The 17,337-nt window shown below is 59.7% G+C and overlaps 1 protein-coding gene and 1 long non-coding RNA gene across 2 annotated transcripts in view; one reads left to right on the forward strand and one right to left on the reverse strand.

Annotated features, from left to right (window-relative positions):
• Positions 1-12,938: 12,938 nt before the first annotated feature.
• CACNG2 (calcium voltage-gated channel auxiliary subunit gamma 2) overlaps positions 12,939-17,337 on the reverse strand; it is a 98,090-nt gene continuing 93,691 nt past the window's right edge. The window contains exons 3-4 of the mRNA XM_070052882.2: positions 14,020-14,160; positions 12,939-13,538 (exon numbers count right to left, since the gene is read on the reverse strand). Coding sequence (XP_069908983.1) covers positions 13,003-13,538; positions 14,020-14,160 — 677 coding nt within the window. The 3' untranslated portion in view covers positions 12,939-13,002. The remainder of the gene's footprint in view (positions 13,539-14,019; positions 14,161-17,337) is intronic.
• Positions 13,002-14,759, forward strand: LOC138844433 (uncharacterized). The gene is made up of 2 exons (XR_011380275.2): positions 13,002-13,110; positions 14,241-14,759. It is a non-coding gene; the product is annotated as an uncharacterized LOC138844433 (long non-coding RNA).

Consider the following 17,337-nt stretch of genomic DNA (forward strand, 5'->3'; position numbering starts at 1 on the left):
GCACACGCTAGGCTCTCCGTGGATCAGACGTGGTGTATGGAGTGGGGAAGCTGTGTGCTGAGCCGCTGCGGCCTCCGGACCGGGCCTGGAATGCTCCCTGGCTGCACGCAGCTTCCGGGGTGGAGCTGGGGGAAGACAGGCAGGGAGGCAGTGACACCGTGCCAGGGGGCGGCCACAGGGCCTGAGAGCCTCACCTTGGTGATTTGCTCCCTGAAGGCTGCCGGAGGGCCGAGTGGTCAGAGATCATTTGTCCGTTCATTCATTTGCTCATTGAGCATCTTCCGGGCGCCTGCTACATGGGGAGGACAGAAAAAGCCAGCCCTGGTCTCCCTGGGGGTGCTTGGGAGTGCAGGGGGCGGGGCTGAGGGCAAATGGCCCACAATGCAGTTGCCAATCAGAGGTTAGTGCCAAGCGCCTCGGGGTGCAGGGGGAGGTGGGGAGCGGGGTCTGGCAGAGGAGGTCCCCGCAGAGGAGAGGGAGGGGTGCAGGCACAGAGCAGAGCTGCCTGAGGATGTCAGGCGGGGAGCCAGGCCAGGCTCCGGGGCCCAAAATCCGGTTGGCTCTGAGCTCTCTGGTGAAGGTGGACAAAGGAGGCCGCCCCTCAAGTCCACCGAGTCCAGACTGCCTGCCACTGGCGCACCTGGTGCTTCCCAAGCCCCTGTGAGACAGGCACCGCTACCACCCCCATTTTACAGGTGTGTAAACTGAGGCTTGGGGTGCTTCCCGAGCCCCTGTGAGACAGGCGCTGCTACCACCCCCATTTTACAGGTGTGTAAACTGAGGCTTGGGGTACTTCCCGAGCCCCTGTGAGACAGGCACCGCTACCACCCCCATTTTACAGGTGTGTAAACTGAGGCTTGGAGTGCTTCCTGAGCCCCTGTGAGACAGGCACCGCTACCACCCCCATTTTACAGGTTTGTAAACTGAGGCTTGGGGTGAGGAAGTAAGCTGTGCAGAGTCCCAGGGCCAGCGCTGGTGGCATTAGGACTGTGTGCTTTCGTGTTTCAGCGGTCACCTCTCCCGCAGCGAAGGCATGAGCTGTGTGTGGCCCCAAATCCGAGGCGCTCACAGGGTGCCGAGGGTGGCTGCTCTTCTGTCGCATCCCTGCCCTGGTGAGATTTGGTGCAGACACAGGCTCCCGCAGTGGGAAAAGACAAGAGCGCCAGTCACAGGCGTGGCTGCCTTTCCCGGGGGGCGTGGAGCGTGTCACCCCTCGGCTGTGGTTGAGTAGGGGGTGTGAGGTCTGTGAGGGGCATAGGGTCTGGGATGTGGGTGTCAGGAGGCCCTGTGTGTGTCTGATGGTGGAGGCCTGGCCCTGGCTGGGTTTGACAGGGTGGAGACAGAGGAATGGGAATCGGTGGGGCCTGGGGAGGCAGACGGGGGATGAGCTGGGAGGAGAGGCCATGGGAGGTGGCCAGAGCGGGGCCGTGGATTGAGATGGGACCTGGCTGTGGTCCATGCTGGCTCCTAGGGCAGGTGCAACCCGTCGGCCACACTCCAGAGCTGAGCCCTGGGACTGGGCTGAGTTGTTCCATCCCCAGGCTGTGGTGCAGGTCAAGGCACCATTTGGGGTGGGCTCGGACTGAAATGGGCTGGCGGGGCGCATGCCATGTGACACTGCGCATGGACACGGCGTGTAAGGATGATGTGTGCTAGGATGGTCTAGAGGGTGTGGCTTCAGGCTCACCTCCCACTCTGAAACCAGGTTTCCAAGGGACCCGGTGGGCTCTTTGCCCTCCTCCCTGGCTCTCCGCATAGCCCACGGCTCCTGCCAGCTGGGCCCTGCCTCACAGCCAGCTCTGCAGTTCTGGTCACTTCCGGGCTTTCTGGGGAGCAGAGCTTCCAGCCCGTCTCTCGGCCCTTCCCTGCGCCAGGGAAATGGACTCGTGCGCTTCTCCAAGGTGCCTTCCGTGAGCAATGCTGTGGGGAGGCCGCCGTGCGGGTAGGGGCTGCGTAGGGACAGCCCCCGATCTGGGCAGCCCCTTAGCGCTGGTGCCCTTGAGCGGGTGGCTCCGCCTCCCTGGGGGTGGGGCCTTAGAAGCCCAGGTAAGATGCAGGAAGCTCTCAGGCTGCAGCTCCACGGGTTCGAATGCACGGCGGAAGTGGACAGGCCTGGACTGCCGTCCCCACTCTGCCGCCATGTGCTCGTGTGGCTCTGGGCGTGACACATAACCCCCTGAGCCTCAGGGGCGTTGGCTGCGAGATGAGGAGAGCAGGCCTTCGTGAGGGTCACGTGTGCATTGCGAGGTGGCTCACCTACAGCAGGTGCACGAGGCCTGCTGGTTCCCTTCTCCTGCCCCAGGCTTCAGACGGCAGCCCCCCAGGAGGCGAGGACTGGGCCACTGGGTGGACAGATAAAGGGGGGCCGGTTCATGCAGGGCCACACAAGGGGAGGGCCCTGGCTCTGGGGGCTGTCCCTCGGAGGTGTGCAAACGGAGGCTGTGGGACCGCGTGCCCCGTGGGTGTCTCCATGAGGTCGTTGGTTCCCTGTCTCCACAGACTTCAGGAAGGGGTTTGCGTTGGGCAGGGGGTGCCGAGGTGACCCCGTGCCTGGCCCCAGGAGCACCAGCTCCGAGCAAGGCACTGCCCCCTGCCGTCCCCTCTCCTCTGCGGCTCTGCGGGCGTCAGGCCTCCAGGGCAGCTGGCCGAGGGCTTTCCACGAGGGCCTCTGGGTATTGATCGGCTGGCGCTGGCTGGGAGCAGCAGGAGGAGGCGCCGCAGTGTTATTAGTGCGGAGGACACGCTGTAATCTGTCAGTGTCACCCCGGCCGCAGCTGGCAGGGGAGCCGCGCCGCTGTTAACTCCTCTCTTCCCAGCAGCCACTTGTACAGCACCTGCCCCGGGGCCTCCGCCTCTCCCTAGGAGAGCAATGTCGAGGGCTAGTCTTTTCCTGCTTCTTCCTGGCATGAGCGCTCTGCCCCAAACATATTGTGGGTGTCCCTACCTCTGTGCCTGCTGTTACCCGGTTTCCCTATCAGCTGTGGTCAGTAACTCACTCCCATCCATCCGGCCATCCATCCAATCATCCAATCATCCGTCCAATTACCTATCTATCCTATCATCCAACTTCCGACCGTTTTCCCATTTATCCCACCAAAATATCCGTTCATCTTACCACCCAATCATCTATCCACCTGTCCACCCATCCCTCCATTCACGCACCCACCATTCAAACTTGGAATTCAGTTCAGTGCTATTAAATTCAATTAAACTTAGTGCAATTAAATTCATTTCAGGGCTGGTGCTGTGGCGCAGTAGGTTAATCCTCTGTGTGCGGTGCCAGATCCATTATGGGCACCGGTTCGAGTCCCGGCTGCTCCTCTTACAATCCAGCTCCCTGCTGTGGCCTGGCAAAGCAGTAGAAGATGGCCCAGGTCCTTGGGCCCCTGCACTTGGGCAGACCAGGAAGAGGCTCCTGGCTCCTGGCTTTGGATCAGCCCAGCGCTGGCCATTGCAGGCATTTGGGGAGTGAACCAGCGGATGGAAGACCTCTCTCTGTCTCTCCCTCTCACTCTCTGTAACTCTACCTCTCAAACAAATAAATAAAATCTTAAAAATACGCATTTCAGTTCACTCTTACTCAGTTAATAGGGTCACTGGGCTTTGCTCTGTGCCAGGCAAGTGATGAGCGAGACACGCCTCTGTTTTCAGGGGTTCCCTGGGTAGAATCCTCCCGCTCTTCCCGGCCAGCTTAGAGACTCCTGCTGATCCCCCGCCAGTCCCTGCGCAAAAGCAGTGGCCTCCAAAGGGCCACTGTGGAGGAGCTTAGTTTCCCTGACCCCCACAGGGCAAGGAGAGAGGCCAAGGGCAGGAAGGATGTGAGACGGAGCCCCTCGGAGGGAGGCACCTGGCTTCCACTGGGAGCCCCCCAGCGGGATGGAGTGTGAATCGGGAGAGAAGGGGAAAGAGGAGGCGGCAAGGACAGCACTGTAGGAGAGCTGGGCCAGTGTGGGGCAAAGCCAGGCCCTCGGAGCCGGTGGCTGCTCGGCTTAGCGTCCCAGGGCCACCACGTGCCTGTCGTGTGACCTGCGCACGCTCTTGGAGCCCCAGTCTGCCCATTTGTTCCATAGGGGCACAAACGACAGGTGAAGGGATTCTGTGTATGCCTAGCCTGAAGGGGGCGCTCACTGCCACTGTCTCCTCCGAGCAGCCCAGCTGCTGGGCCTGGGTCGGGATCATTGAATCCAGTTTGCTGATGAGGACATAAAGGCCGGGGGGGGGGGGGGGGGCCTGCCCGGCGATTGCACCACGTGGCGGTGAAGGGCGGCGCTGGAGTCTCCCTCTGCCGCCCACATGTCCTGCCTGCCTTTCTCTGCTGACTCTCCAGGGACGAGTGCCCTGAGGGGCAGTGACGCAAGGACGTCCAGCCCAGTCTCCGTCTGGGGCACTCTTCTGGCGTCCTGTATTTCCAGCTGTGAGTTCTTAATGACCAGTGCACATGTGTTTTCTCTCCTCCCCCGAGAGCCCAAGATCAGGAGGAAAAGTTCACCCCAGAACTCAAGTGTGGATTTAGACGATGGAAGACACAGAGCTGGTGGTGTTTCCCATTTCTCCTGGTTTGCCAGGAAGCTCACGCTTTTTGTTTTTTTCCCCTAATTACATTGCTTCCTTGTGTTTTCAACAGTTTTGGTTTTCTACCTCTTTTTAGAAAATGATTTATTATTTCTTCGAAAGGCAGAGTGACAGAAAGAGAGGGAGAGATCTTTCATTCACCAGTTTACTCCCCAGATGGACACAACAGCCAAAACCAGGAGCCCAGAATTCCATCCGGGTCTCCCACATGGGTGCAGGAGCCTAAGCACTTGGGCCATCCTCTGCTGCCTTCCCAGTGAGCTGGATTGGAGACAGAGTAGCCAGGACTCAAACCATCACTCAGACATGTGATGTTGGCATCGCTTAGTCCGCTGCACCACAGTGCTGGCCCCTAAAGTCTTTAGAAGCCTTTTTTATGCATGTGTTTTTTGCTGTAAGCTGTTCTGCTTATAGAAGGAATGAATAAATGGAGGCTGAATTGAATGGGAAAAGGTGGATTGCAAATGATACGTAAATAACTCAAATGAAACATCGAGCTTGAACGAAGCCTGCCTTTCTCGTCTGCGGCCCCTGCCACGGTGTGGAGCCCTGGCTTGGCGTGGTGAGTTTGACTTGGAAGTTCGGTGGTGACTTCCCCATCACACCTGTCACTCTTCCACGTCAAATCACCAGCCCTGGTGTTTCCTGCCTCAGGCGAAGAGGCCGTGCTCATGCGGTTCCCTCTGCCCGCACCGTTCCTGATGTAGATCCCAGCCCCTGTCCTTGCTCTGCTTGTCCATCTCACCCTTCCAGTGCCGTGTGGGGAGAGGCCACCCCTGACTGCCGTCTACCAGGGCGGGGGGTGGCTGGGCTTCTGAGACATCTCCCCATGTTTGCTCACCCCTCTCCTGCACGCTGCTGCTCCCTCTAAGAGCTGGGCTATAGGTCCGATCCCCCCCACCCTCCCCTGCCCCTGGACTGGGCTGGGCCTTGGGACTGGCCGAGGCCACCAGAGGTGGCACAGGGGACTTGCTGGTCCAGCTGGCGTGCTTTGAGGGGCCCATGTCACACACACAGGCCACAGTGGGGAGAAACCAGGCACGCAGGTATTCTCTCAAGCCGAGCACCCCGCAGACCATCAGCAAGGGCTCCACTCAGGAACGTGAGCCGATGTGGTTGTCCCTGACCCATGGAGGCCCCGTGGGAGCACACCTGCCATGGGCACAGACCAGCCACCTGCTGGGCTCACAGAACGGACTGTGTGGAAGATGAGCTTTAGAAAAACAGAAGAGAGGTCAACTCCTGAGAGAGAGAGAGAGAGAGAGAGAGAGAGAGAGAGAGAGAGAAGGCAGACATGGACAGGTCTGCTGGTTCACTCCCCAAATTGCTGCACCAGCTGGAACTGGGCCAGGCCAAAGACTCATTCCCAGTCGTCCACGTGAGTGGCAGGGATGCAACCAGTGGAGCCGTCACTGCTGCCTCCCACCGTCTACACTGCAAGACTCCGGAACTGGGATTGGAGCCGGGACTTGAACGCAGGCACTCCCGTGTGGGCTGCAGGCATCCCAAGCAGTGGCTCAGCCACTGTGCCAAGCGCCCACTGGCCTGGTATTATTTCATTCACTGCCCCGCTGCATTTCTTTCATAGCATCCATGACCATCTGTAATTATATAATTATTTAATTCTTGCTAATTTCCCCGTTTCCCTCTGAGCGAGAGCTACAGGAGGCAGGATCCATGTCTCTGTCGGTTGCAGCTGCTCCCAGCATGGAGCTGGGTGTCTGAGTGAGTGGCATCTGCAGGTCCCCAGGGGCCAGTACGCATGTCCGTGGTGGGAGGCCAGGCTGGAGCAGTGTCAGGCGCGAGGTGGGCACGGCGAGCCTCAGCTCTCAGGGCGTCTAGGCTCAGACCTGGGCGCTGCCCCCGTCACTGCCCCCCGTTCCCGGACCTCCACACCCCTGCCATGGAGAATCGCCCTGGCCCGTCCCACTGCCCTTCTGTCTGGGCTGCCCTCCCCTCAGGCACCTGGCAGGTCTCTGTGGGGCAGGAGTGGGTAGTGGGTGTGAATGGAGGCCTGCACGTGGAGACCCCTGCCATGATCCCCGGTTTTGCTGCCTTCCACATACGCATTGGTGGGGAGCTGTAGCAGCCGCAGGTGCATCACACAGGGAGTGTGTGCTCAGCATCACCGCATCGGGGGCGGTTAGCCTCTCCTGTAAGATTTATTTATTTAGGTGCCGGCGCTATGGTGTAGAGGGTAAACCCGCTGCCTACAGTCCAGGATTCCATACGGGTGCCGGTTTGAGTCCTGGCTGCTCCACTTCCAATCCAGCTCTCAGCCATGGCCTGGGAAAACAGTAGAAGATGGTCCAAGTGCTTGGGCTCCTGCACCTGCATGGGAGGCTGGGAAGAAACTCCTGGCTCCTGGCTTCGGATTGGCCCAGCTCCAACTGTTGCCCCCATTGGGGGGTGAACCAACCGATAGATGACCTTTCCCTCCATTTCTCCCTCTCTCTGTCTGTACCTCTGCCTCTCAAATCTTTAAAAGACAGATTTATTTATTTATTTGAGAGGCAGAGTTACAGAGAGAGAGTGAGACTGAGAGACAGACAGACATTTTCCACCAGCTGGTTCATTCTCCAAATGGCTCCAGTGCCCAGGGGCTAGGCCAGGAGCCTGGAACTCCCTTTGGTCTCCCGTGTGGGTACAGGGGCCCAAGCTCTTGGGCCATTTTCCACTGCTTTCCCAGACCATTAGCAGGGAGCTGAATTGGAAGTGGAGCGGCCAGGACTCGAACCCATATGGGATGCTGGCCCTGCCCATGGGACTCACAGTGGGGACTTTGATCCATGCTGGCTGGTGGCAGGGCCAGTGGACCCAGCAAAGCTCCCGTGGCCTGGGAGAAGTCTCTGCCAGCCACAGAAGGCCGGCCCCTTCCAGAGCTGGAGCCCTCACGGGGCAGGCGTGGGGTGGCCACCAGCCAGCTTTCCCAGTCATCATGGTCATGGTCATTGTGGCCTCAGCAGACAAGTCCGGGGGCTCACGGAGACAGAGGCTGGCCCTCCGTAGCAGGTGCTCTGAGTGGTCTGGGGAGTCAGGTGAGGTTGGCAGGCCTGGAGAGGGCCGCAGGAGGAAGCTCTACACCAGGAGCACGTGTGGAGAGGGAGAAGGGGGCAGGTGGCAGGGGATGCTGAGGGCTCAGGGCGAGCATGCCTGCCTGGAGCCAGTCGCTGGGCAAGTCTAGGTGCTCTGCAGGCCCTCTCTGACCCCCAGCCCTGGTCTTCCTCCAGGCAGGGTCCTGCACTCTGCACCCCTTAATCTGACCCTCTGGGTGTCAGCCCTGAGTGTTCAAATCCATGTGCAAAGCTGGAGACAGGGGACGCCTGGGCTTTAGGGGACCCTGTTCTGCCGGGCTCAGACCGTGCCCCTCCCCCATACAAGAGGAGGCCCCAGGGCAAGGGGATGGGCTCGACGTGAGCCCCTTGCCCTTCTAGACTTCTCTCTGGGGCTTGCTCCACCCAGAGGGTCTCTGAGCCTGTTTCCAGGACTGGCCAGCACCCAGCGGCCTTCGGGGTAGACGGGCCCCAGGGAGTGGCCAGGGAATGGCTACTGTGTTTCATTTTGGGGAACTGGGATGTGGGGAGTGGTGTGGGCAGTGGGCCAGGAGCTGGGGGTGGGGTGGGGGTTGTGAATGCTCAGACAGGCTGTCAGGGTGGAAGGATGGGTGGGACTTTTCCACTTGTTGGTTTGACGTGTGGCTGCTAGATCCTCCATTTGTGCTGGTGCCCTGGGCCTGGCCAGGTGTGGAGACAGTCTGGAGAGAGGGTGGCCTGGGCTCGGGGGGCAGGGCGCTGGGGCTGAACTTGGGCGGAGTTCCTTGCCACTTTGGGGTAGGTTGGGGGGTCTGGGGCAGGGATGACCCCTGTTGGGTCTGTGTGTGGCGCGGCTCTGCCCTGCAGGCCCGGTCTGCACACCCCTGCCTCCCGGAGCTCCTGAGGTCACGGGCACTCGTGGTCCCCACTGCTGTGCCACCAGGGCTGTTTCTAAGGTGACTTGGAGGCCCCCTTGGTTCGCTCTCCGGTGTCCGAAGGAAGACACGAAAGGCGCCAGGCTGGTGAATCCCAGCTGTCTGGGCGCAGGAGACAGCCCAGCTGTCAGGAGGGCGGAAGGAAGCACACTCCTCTCTCCAGGGCCCCGGGCCCGAGCGCGACCCGGAAGCCAGCTGGGGCCGGCTTCCCTCTTCCTCTTTCCTCATTTGTCCTGCACCTGTGGTGCCTTTAGCCCTTCAGGCTGTCCACTCCCGTGGGGGAAAACTGAAACCCTGGCTGTGCTTGGGATGCTGAGTGGGGCTGGTTTATTCTTGTAAAAGTCTTTCTACCTTCTCTCGGAGTTACCAATCTGTAAGTTTTGTTTATTTGTTGTTACCTGAGCAGACGTGGGAGGAGGGAGAGAGAGACAGAGATGGCAAGAGCTGTTCCATCTGCTCATTCACTACCCAAATACCGGCACCAGCCAGGGCTGGGCTGGGCAGGGCCAGGCCAAAGCCAGGAGCATGAAACTCAGTCTAGGTCTAGGGGCCGGTGCTGTGGCGCAATGGGTAAAGTCGCCGCCTGCAGGGCCAGCATCCCATATGGGCGCCGGTTGGAGTCCCAGCTGCTCCACTTCTGATCCAGCTCCCTGCTAATGCTCCTGGGAAAGCAGCAGAAGACGGCCCGAGTGCTTGGGCTCCTGCACCCGCGTGGGAGACTGGCCTGCTAAGCCCCACCCTTTGCAGCCATTTGGGGAGTGAACCAGTGGATGGAAGCCCTCCACCCATCTCTTCCTCTCTGTCTCTGTAACCTGTCTTTCAAATAAATAATTTTTTTTTTTTTAATCCAGGTCTCCCCTGTGGGTGGCAGGGAGCCAAGCACTTGAGCCATCGCGGCCGCCTCCCAAGGCGCCCAACAGCAGGCAGCTGTGTTGGAAGTGGAGTAGCCGGAGTTCAAGCCAGGCACTCTACCGATATGGGATGCGGCTCAGCCACCGTCCCAACACTCGCCCCACACGGCTGGTTTACTCTAAAAGATGAAACTCCAAGGATGCCTTGCTCTGTCTCCAGGTGTCCCGGGGACTCCCGCGTGGGAACGGGAGGAGCTCACTCAGCATTGCTGGAGCGCGAAGGAAGTGTGCTCTCAGCTTCCGGGTGCAGAGGGGCTCCGCCCGCACCTTCTCAGGGGTGAGCCCCCCGTCACTGGCAGCATGCAAGTGTCAGTGGCCTGCAGAGTGGGGACCCTCTACAGTGTGCCCCCCAGCTTCACAGTCCCTAACCCCACGACTGTGACTGTGGTGTCCTTGTACCCAGAATGCCCAACGTTGGCGAAGCGATGAAAGAAATCCACGGACAGGAGGACCGAGCTATAAAAAAAATCTTTATTTCATGTACCAGGATTTTTTTTTTTTTTAGTTTTCTGCTTTTTAAAATTTTTTCTGTTAACAGTCTGAAAAAAAAAAAAAGGACCCACCAAGAAAATAAAATGGAGGTTTGTTTCTTGAACTGGTTTGAGCTGGACACGAGCAGTCGTCCACTCAGGAAGCAGGGCCCTTGCCGCCCGGGTCCCAGCTCTTTCCCTCCAGGGCCCCAGCCCTTTCTCGGCCATGCTGGTGCCCCCCGCCCCACCCCACCCAGATGGCCTGCTTCCTGGCAGCCTGAAAGGAAACCCAAGTGGCAGCCCAGAGGCCCTGGCAGAGCTCAGACCTGGGGCCAGTTTTTTGTCTTCGCGCTATGCCTGCCCGCTGGCCGCTTCCTTGTGGCCTCTCCCTCCTCTCTAGTCCCCGATCCGTCCAGCTCTGGAGTCTGGCTCGGGCGTGGGAGGGAAAGTCCGCCTGCACCCAGAGTGAGCCGCACACCTCGAGTGAGCCCAGGGCTGTGCCCGGGCCCGCGCAGCCTCCCTGCGTGCACGCCTGGCTGGGCCGGCAGTCGCTCTGCCTCCTGCCTCAGGCCGCCTTGCCAGGCTCCAGCTGCAGGAAGAGAGGCTGAGACAGCATAAGCCACTCCATCGAGCTCCCCAGAGAGCTCCGTACAGGAACCTCAGCAGCAAGAAAGAGGCCAACCAAGGGAGGCTCCCTGATGGAGGCGGCAAGCGCCTTGCCGTCCGCCGAGTGGCACGCAGGCCGGCCTAAGATATTTTAGCTCCGGCTGGACTGGCCCTTGTCCCTCTGGGGAATACAAGGGATGCCCCCAGACTTCAGTCTGGTCCTCTCATCCCAGGGCTGACTTCTGCTAAAACCCTCTGGTGCAGGGAGAGCCTCAACCGCTCCTGGTGGGCGCCAGGACCCTCTTTCGCACCCACTCCCAAAGGTGCTGGGAGCACCTGCTGGCCCATCCCTCTGGGACGCGCCCTCCGCTCTCAGGGCCGGGCTATGGCGTCGGAGAAAGGAGACACAGAATGGAGAGTGGGCTGGGGACCTGTCATCCCCATCCTGGTTTGGGGGGGGGCAGCGTATGTTGGCGCGCGTGTGTATATTTTTGCTTTGACATCGAATGTGGGGGCAGGAGATGGGGAGCACAGTGAGAGGCATACAGGGTGTGTGTGTGTGTGTGTGTGTGTGGTGATGGACGCCCTGGTGTCTACCTCTGGGTAGGTGGCCGATCTGCAAAGTCACAGACGCCAAGAACGAGAGTGAGCCTCGGGTGCTCCTCTGGGTTAACCCACAGGGGGGAAACTGAGGCCACACAGCAGGAAATTCCAGAATGCATGTGCCCGTGGGCGTGGTGTGTGCGTGTGTGTGTGTGGAGGTGATGTGGTGAGAGGTGTGAGCATAAAGGCCAAGGTGAAGGAGTCGTGGTTGTCGCCATGGCTTTGGAGGCTGTGAGTTTTCTCTGAGCCGTGCCCCTGGCTGTGAACGTGATGGAAGGGTCGGGGCTGAGGGTGTGTGTCCCTGCGGGCCACCGTCGCACTGGCTGTGCATGGCCGCGTGTGTGACCGGGGTGTGAGGTCTGCTCTCCCCTCTGCAACGGCAGCACCTTCTTCCTGGTCGGGAAGAGCTCTTCCGGGTCAGACATGCCCTGCAGCCGGCTGGGGCTGGCTCCTGTCTCTCTGCAGCGCTAAGGCCAGCTCTTACCTCTCACTGCGTTGTTTCTGTTTTAAATGGAGTTGTATATTTGTTTTCTGTTTTGTTCTTTACAAGTTCCCTGCTAAATTTTAAGTCCCCCACCCCACCCCATTTTTTTTTTGATTTCACAGTTTAAAGCTGGAAAAGAATTAAAAGAAAAATACTATCTGATTTTCTTGCAAGTAAATCCACTTATTATATATTTACATTTATTTATAGTCTGTGGTTTTTTTATTAAAAAAAAATCACCACTTGTTTTTCCTTTTTTTCTTTTGTAAAAAGAAACCTTTTTGCAGTGTCATTGTTGGACCCGCCGGGCCCCTAGGGGGCGTCAGTGAGTCCCAGGACCCCCAAAGGGTCAGTGCGCCCCCTTCCCAGGGGAGGGGGGGCCTATGAGTCCGGGGGTCCACCGTCACCCCAGGGTCGGCAGGCAGCCCTGAGGTGAGGGGTGAGGAGAGAGAGAGTTGCTTTGCAGCCCCGGGAGGGCGGGCGTCCCGCGGCCCCAGGGACAGGAGCTCAGGGCACGGTGGCCCCCAGAGGCTCACCCTGAGGGAGGCCCCCCGCAGCCACCCCCTCTCCTTCCCTTTCCTCAAGGCCTAGAAAGTCATCACAGTGGGTTAAGGACCGTTCAGGACTGGGAACGTGGGGCTGGGCAGGCCCCAAGTGCGCCCCCTGCAGGCACCTGAGGGACAGACAGGAGAGACCAAGGTCGCCTGGAGGCCTGCAGGTGCCCCGTGAGCTTTCCCAGCCTTCCTGGGGCACCCGGCCCGGCGTAGGGTGGGGGGGCTCCAGGGACCTGGCAGTGACCACAGGCCCCCCCCTCCTCCCGGGCCCCGAGGGCCCCTGAGGCTCCGCCCCCACTCTCCCAGGGAGGCGGGGCCGACTGGGGGTTAAAGGGAACAGAATGGAATCTCTCCCGTATTTAAAAAAAAAAAAATAGTAAGAACCAAAAACCCAAGAAAGCAGAGGACCGAAGCCTCACCCCCGGAGGACAGCCTCCGTGCTCTTAGGATGTTATCTTGGCCCTCTTATTGTTTCCTTTAAATTGGTTTTTATTAAATGTTAAAATAAGGTACATGGGAAATCATGCATGTTCTTTTAGATTTATTTTCTAGTTTTAATTTTTTTAATCCCTCTAGCTTTTTAAGTTTGTTTTTCTCGCCTCGTTTCTATTTTTCCACATTTCCTGTTGGTTTGCTTCTTCATTCCTCATATATTTTGTTCTTTTTTTTGTTTGTTTTAATTTACGTGTTGTGTTTTTCTCTTTTTTTTGAGTGTGTGTTTTTTGTTGTTTTTGTTTTGTGTGTGTATGTGTGTATTTTTTTTTTTTTTTTTTGCTTTGGGAAGGTCGCCCCGCCCCCCGCCCCCCAGCCCGCAGGCCACGCCCTCCCGGGGCCGTCACACGGGGGTGGTCCGGCGGTTGGCCGCGTTGGAGTGCAGCGAGTCCTTGTTCTCTTTCTGGATACAGTTGTGGACCTGGAGGAAGCTGTTGTCCCTGTCGGAGTTGTAGGTGGCGGTGGGCGTGGTGGCGGCCTTCAGGGGGTCCCTGCTGAGCGTGTACATGGAAATCTCCGTGGACGGCAGGGTGCTGAAGCCCTTGATGCCCACGGGCGAGGCGTCCCTGGAGTGCGAGGGCTCGGTGGAGCGCGAGCTGGAGCGGCTGCGGCGCTGGTAGCGGTAGCGGTAGCTGGGGATGCGGGTGATGGCCGAGGCCTGGAGGTAGTCCGTGGCGCGGGCCGTGGCCCGCAGCTGTTTGTGCCGGTCGATAAACATATGCACGGCCAGCACCCCGACCATCTCGGCGATGATGAAGGACAGGGCCCCGAAGTAGAAGGACCAGCCGTACGAGTAGCTGTTCTTCTTCGAGTCGCTCTTGGAGGGGTCCCCGGCGTTGGCGGATATGTACACGATGATGCCGATGATGTTGCTCAGCCCTGCGGGGGGGCGTGGAGCCATCAGAGCGCGGCGGGCCTGCGGGGGTCCCCACCCTCCCCGGGACCCGCGGGGTCCCCCACTCTCCAGCGCCCGCTCACTCAGGGCTTCACACGGCAGCCCCGGAGGCTGGGCGGCTGCCTGCGGGCGGCACTGGGTTGGGAAGCCGCAGGCTCACAGCCTTGGGCAAGCTGGCCCCCGCCTGCGTTTTGGGATCTATGAAACGGGGTGCTGGTGACGGGCGTGCTCCTTGGCGCCTGCAGAGGGCGCCATGCTTGGTGTCTTGGGCAGGGCAAGGGCATCCTACCCTCCCCAGGAAGGCGGCTGCGGTGGGGGGTGGGCCGTGCCAACTGAGAGGGACCCGGGCTTTGGGCGGAAGATGGGTGGGTGGCCGGGGGAGGGGCACTTGGCAGAGCTGGGGGCAGGAGTCCCAGGGCCCGCACGCTGCGGCTGCTCCCTGCTCCCCACCCCCACCCGGCTTACCTGCAGAGACGAAGAAGATGCCGGCACTCAGGATGATATTGTGCCGCGTCTTGTAGAACTCGCTGGCCGCCACGCACAGGCCGCCCATGAAGAGCAGGATCACGCTCAGGATCGGGAAGACGCTCGAGGCCCGCACCGCCCCTGCGGGACACGAGGGTGGAGGGGGGAGAAGGTGTGGCCGTGAGCCCAGGGCAAGGCGCGTCCCTTCTTTCTGTCCCCAGCACCTAGGTCAGGGCCAAGGACACAGAGGCCCCCAGTCCGATGAAGAAGTGTGGGGAAATCAGAAAGAGAAGGAAGGAGCCCATCGCGGGAGCAAAAGACGGCAGAGGAGAGATGAGACACTCAGAAGGGGGCACTGACCAGCCAGCGCAGGAGAAGCAAAGTAGCTTTAAGGAAAAGGGAGAAAGAGGGGCCGGCGCTGTGGCGCAGCAGGTTAAAGCCCTGGCCTGCAACGCCGGCATCCCATATGGGTGCCAGTTCTAGTCCCGGCTGCTCCTCTTCCCATCCAGCTCTCTGCTCTGGCCTGGGAAAGCAGTAGAAGATGGCCCAAGTCCTTGGGCCCCTGCACCTGCGTGGGAGATCCAGAAGAATCTCCTGGCTCCTGGCTTCGGATCAGCGCACCTCCAGCCGTTGCGGCCAATTGGGGACTGAACCAGCGGATGGAAGACCTCTCTCTCTCTGCCTCTACCTCTCTCTGTAAATCTGTCTTTCAAATAAAGTAAAATAAATCTTAAAAGAAAGGGAGAAACGGACAGAGGGGGAGGGGCTGGTGTGGGCAGGGGGCCCCAGCGGTTCAGGGACAGCTGCCCAATTGCCTCTGCAGAGCGAGATGTGTTTCATTGCAAATTCAAGCAGGCGCCAGTGGCTCTGGCTCGGGAGCTCGGGCTGGGCAGGAGGCTGGGAGAGGGAGCAGGATTGTGCTGACCTGTTTCAGCTGCAAAGGGACTTCCAAGGAGCGGGGGTGCGATCAGCCAGGGGCCTTTGGGCCAAGCCCAGGGATTGGCTGGGAAGGTGCATCAAGGAGGGACAGGTGCCAGGGGTGGAGCTTCCCCCGTCCCCAGCCCTGCCCCTTCAGTGTGGCCACGAAGGGCCTGTGAGAAGAGCGCTTTTCTGTGGGGAACTTGAGAGCTTTTTCCAAAAGGACTTGGGGAAGGTTTTCCCGGATGTGGGTGCTGTGTGCAGCTCCCCCTCTACAGTGGAGTCCACACTGCTCGGCAACCCTCCTGGACCTGAGGGTCATTCTGGAGGGTTCTGAAGGAGGACAGGGCTGTGGACCCAGGCTGGCAGCACAGGGCAGAACCAGCTGCCCAGTGGAAGCGGGGGCGGGAGCCAAGGGCACAGGCCGTTGGGACAGGCGGCATTCTTAGCGCCCTTCTGCCTTCGGGCAAGGACCTGTGGTCTCCCGCTGCAAGGCATTTTGAAGACAATGCACTGAGCCCCCAGCCCAGATACACCTGCCCACGCTTGCGCAGTGTGTACACACACACACGCACACACACACAGACATGCACAACTAAACACTACCAGGGTTCTCATCTTTGTGAGCACACGGGGCTGGGAGAGCTTGCTGAAGGCTCTGTGTGCGTGCATGCTTATGGGTGCATCTCCGTGCACGCCCGTGTGCGGGCAGGAGGGGGAGGGTGCCGTGTTGCAGCCGAAGGCGGTGTGGAGGGAACAGAGTGGCTTCCGGTGCACAGATGCAGCCTATGGGATGCCCTAAATCACTGCGCCCGGCGGGGGCACAGCAGCAGCCTCTCTGCCCGGCTGAGCCGCTCCACGCTGCAGCCTCCGGTGGGAAGGAGGTGGCAGGGGGCTGTCCCTGGATGATGGCATGCCTAGGGAGGCTGGGCTTTGCAGGGCTCAGGGCCAGGCTGGGAAGGGGGCTGGTTTGAGAGCAGGCAGGGCCCTCTCTGTGGAGGTGTCACAGACTGTGTGGGAGATTTTAGATCACTTAGCACCTGAATTTGAACCTGGCTTTGCCTCTTACTAGCTGTGTAACCCTTGGGCAAACATCTTTACCTCTCTGGGCCTCAGTGTCTCCGTCCTATAAAGTGGAATCATGACGAAAACAGCATCCAGCTCAGGGGAATGTGGTCAGGCCTCGGCACTGCAGGTGCCGGCTGTGGCCAGCACGGTGGCCTCTCCCAGGGGCTTGCTAGAGATGCAGATTCCCAGGCCCCACGCTGGGCCTCCTGAGTGAGAGTCTGGTCTAGTGAGAGTCCCCGTATGCACGTACAAGTTTGAGAGGCGCGGGGATAAGGCTGACGAGGGGTGGGATCCGTATTACATCCCACCATGCAAGGTGCACAGCCAGAGGGGTTCTCGTGGCCCCTCCCCTTCATTCCAGATGCGACTCCCCCACCCTTTGTCCTGACTTCCCATGGGGCCCAAGAGCTCCCACGGGGAGCCCAAGGCGTCTGATTCATTCAGCAAACCACGAATAAGCACCCGGCCCTTCACCACGGCAGCCCTGCCCTCCGGGGCCAAGCCTCGGGCTCGGTGGCCGGCACGGATTCATCCACGGAACTCAGTCCCCAGCCCTAGGCAGCTCTGCCCTTGGCCTCGAGGAGAGGCCAGTCCCCGCAGCAGGCACGGGGCCCTTTCTGTAGAGGGGCAGGCCAGGGGTAGTTTCGGCTTTGCTGGCCCTACCGTCTACAGTCTCCATTGCAATTTCTCAGCTTGGCTGTTGCGACCTGAGTAGCCGTGTGTGAATAAATGGGTATGGCTGTGTTTCAATAAAACTTTATCGACAGAGTCAGTTGGAGGGCCGGGTTTGGCCCCTGGTTGTAGTTGGCCACCTCTGGCTGAGGATATTAGGGAAAAGCTACGTGGTCCAGAGCAGGGAGCTGCTAGGCCCTGGGCCAGTTGTGGACAAGGACAGAGGCAGCCATTGTGCCGGTTCTGGTCCGTGTCTTTAGGGATCTTACGGTCTCACGAGGGAGAGCTCTGTCATCACATGATAGCACAGCCACAGTGAAGTTCTGAGAGAGGAAGGTGCTTGTATGCGCCACACATGTTTTCAACACTGCACACGTGTTGTTAGCTCATTAGTCCTCATTACTACCCTACGAAGCAAATACCTTCATTACACCCATTTTACAGAGTCCAAAACTGAGGCACAGAGAGATTAAGCCATGCATCTAAGGCTGTCTGGCTCCGGGACCCCTGTGCGGAACCAGCGCATGCCTCTGCTTTCAGATTCTACACCTCACTGCCTCTCTCAGCGTCCTCCGAGCTCACGTGGGGGCTAGGCGAGGGGGCTTCTTTGAGAGAGTGGAGCTGATCGCGATGGACAGGAGAAGCCAATTAGGTGGAAGA

The sequence above is a fragment of the Oryctolagus cuniculus genome, chromosome 11 (assembly GCF_051225735.1).
Source record: "Oryctolagus cuniculus isolate XC-2025 breed Fujian yellow rabbit chromosome 11, ASM5122573v1, whole genome shotgun sequence".
NCBI classification, from domain to species: Eukaryota; Metazoa; Chordata; class Mammalia; order Lagomorpha; family Leporidae; genus Oryctolagus; species Oryctolagus cuniculus.